The following is a 2,919-nucleotide window of genomic DNA, read 5'->3' on the forward strand; positions in this document are numbered from 1 at the left end:
AAAACTCATGAAACAGGCCTGGACAGAAAGGATGGTACCCCTGAAAATAATGTGACCCAAGGGCCATGTTGTGTCCACTAATGAGCATCACAGGTGTCTACAGTCCTGTAATCAGTCAGTGGGCCTGTATATAGGACTACAGATACTCACTGTGCTGTTTGGTGACATGGTGTGAACCACACTCAACAAGGACCAGAGGAAGACAAGGAAAGAGTTGTCTCAGGAGGTTAGAAAGAAAATTAGACAAGCATGTTAAAGGTAAAGGTTATAAGACCATCTCCAAGCAGTTTGATGTTCCTATGACTACAGGTGCACAAATTATTCAGAAATTTAAGATTCATGGGACTGTAGCAAACCTCCCTGGACGTGGCCGCAGGAGGAAAATTGATGACAAATCAAAGAGACGGATATTATGAATGATAACAAAAGAGCCCAGAAAAACTTCTAAAGAGATTAAAGGTGAACTTCAAGATCAAGGAACATCAGTGTCAGATCACAACATCCATCATTATTTGAGCCAAAGCGGACTTATTGGGAGATGACCAAGGAYGACACCAAATTATAAAAACACCAAACTACATGTTGACAAGCCACAAAGCTTCTGGGACAAAGTCCTCTGGACAGATGAGACAAACATGGAACTTTTTATCAAGACACATCAGCTCTATGTTCACAGAAGGGAAAATGAAGCATATGAAGAAAAGAGCACTGTCCCTACTGTGAAACATGGAGGAGGTCTTTTATATTCTGGGCTGCTTTGTTGCATCTGGCACAGGTGGTCTTGAATCTGTGCAGGGTACAAGGAAATCTCAAGACTATCAAGGGTTTCTAGAGATGAATATGGTGCCCAATGTCAGACAGCCTAGTCATACAGTAGGTCATGGGTCTTCAACAGGAAAATGACCCAAAACAGCTAAAAACACCCAAGAATGGATCAGAACCAAACATTGGACTATTCTGAAGTGTCCTTCTATGAGCCCTGACCTAAATCCTGTTGAGCATCTTTGGAAGGAGCTGAAACATGCCATCTGGAAAAGAAACCCTTCAAACCTGAGACAACTGGAGCAGTTTGCTCATGAGGAGTGGAACAAAATACCTGCTGAGAACTGCTGAAGTCTCACTGACAGTTACAGGAATCATTTGATTGCAGTGGTTGTGCAACAAGATATTAAGTTAAGGGTACCATCATTTCTGTCCAGGTCTGTTTCACGAGTTTTATTATTTTTGAATATTGTTAAAGCATGGCTGAAAAGCAATGTCTGAATTTCATCCATTAATTTGCATAGAATTATTATTTATTACTACTTTGGTCACATTCTATTTATTTCTGTGACCATTGTGGGTTTTTCTTTCATTAAACAAGGGGTACCAACACTTTTGTTCACGTGTGTATCTGTTACAAATAAAAAGAAAAGAAAGAGGCTGTTTTTAAACAGTTAACTTTCAGCCACCTAAAGTTTTGTTTTTACCGTATTCATCTATGTCCCAGGGGTTTCGGCCACCTCGATGCTGTCACGTCCATTGGGGCATCTGGGCTATATGACATGAAAAAAATAAGTGAGTGGGCCAAACAGTCACGACTGGACCCCAATGATCCCAAAAATGTCTCCATCATGCAGCTTCTAAAAGTGAGTCACAAAATCCTTATTTTTCTGGAGATTCACAAAACTGAATCTGATCAGGAATCTTTTTTTTAATGTGTGCTCAGGTAGCCAGCAGTGGAGAGGTGATTGCTCCAGAATACTTTCGTCTGGAACATCTGCAGGAGGAGTTTAACTTTGTGACCGATGAAGAGATGGAGGAATCCAAAAGATTTCGCCTGCTCAGGCTGAGGAACCAAGAAGTCGCAGAGTTTCGCAATTACAAGTTTGTTCCTGCTCTTGAGAGGGAAATTTCTGACAAGGTGTTCCAGGTCAGAGTCAGAGTCTGAAGATTTAACACATCTCAAGGAATCATAAACATAATCGAGTGTTGTTTTGTTGTTGTTGTTGGAATGATTTTAGGATTATCAAAAAAGATTGGAAGACGGAGAGATAGTTGACACCAACGAACATTTGGATCCACACAGAGCTTTGGTGGCCAAATGCCTACAGAAAGTGAGTAAATATATATGATGTAAAAACAAACAACAAAAACCTACAGACCACACTTCAGTACTGATAATACTGTGGTTTTGATTTTGTGTTTTTGATTTTTTTCCTACAGATACGAGAATCGGTCATCAACAGATTTATTCTTGCTAAACATTACTACCAACTGTCTGACTTGGTGGTTGAAGAGGAAATACCGAGCATTGGGTAAATACTCCTCCAGACATGGTTAGGTGACCTGACCTGGATCTGCCATTACTTGTAACTTTAGACATTATTTGATAAACATTTACTTCAACTGTAAAACAAAGACTGTAAAAATACTGTAGGCTGTTTAGTTTTTATACATTAAAAAGTATATAGTCACACAGACGGTACCATTTTATTAATGCTGCAAAGCATACRAGGTAAATGATGACGTTCACTAGGTTTTCCAGCATGAGGCTGTGTGAACTTTATTCACCGTGAAGGTTAATCTTAGATAGTATCTGACTATCAGCTCTTTAATGAAACCAAAACACCATGGCAGAGAGGAGAGTGTAGAAATCACTCAGCCTGCAACTGAAAATGTGGATGAAGGACAATAGAGCTACTTTATGGATGGAGAACCTCAGTTTAGCCTGTTAGCTTTCATGCGTTCATCAAGCTAATACGGCAATATAACATTAGCGCCAGAGTTAACATTGTTAGCTCTGGAACTAACGCCATATATACACTACTAATAAATACAGTATGTGGCTAGTTTGTACATAGCTTATATCCAGGGTTGCACATAAAATTTTTGGTCTGGTTCTCAGGGGAGAACCTAGGGTTGTTGCTTGGTGCGCAC

The 2,919-nt window shown here is 39.9% G+C and overlaps 1 protein-coding gene across 1 annotated transcript in view; it reads left to right on the forward strand.

Moving 5' to 3' along the window:
• The window catches only part of LOC106534561 (coiled-coil and C2 domain-containing protein 2A), a 33,779-nt gene that overhangs the window by 14,720 nt on the left and 16,140 nt on the right, over window positions 1–2,919 (forward strand). The window contains exons 4-7 of the mRNA XM_014031248.1: window positions 1,490–1,628; window positions 1,709–1,912; window positions 2,004–2,096; window positions 2,206–2,297. Coding sequence (XP_013886702.1) covers window positions 1,490–1,628; window positions 1,709–1,912; window positions 2,004–2,096; window positions 2,206–2,297 — 528 coding nt within the window. The remainder of the gene's footprint in view (window positions 1–1,489; window positions 1,629–1,708; window positions 1,913–2,003; window positions 2,097–2,205; window positions 2,298–2,919) is intronic.

The sequence above is a fragment of the Austrofundulus limnaeus genome, unplaced genomic scaffold, assembly GCF_001266775.1.
Source record: "Austrofundulus limnaeus strain Quisiro unplaced genomic scaffold, Austrofundulus_limnaeus-1.0 Scaffold1210, whole genome shotgun sequence".
NCBI classification, from domain to species: domain Eukaryota; kingdom Metazoa; phylum Chordata; class Actinopteri; order Cyprinodontiformes; family Rivulidae; genus Austrofundulus; species Austrofundulus limnaeus.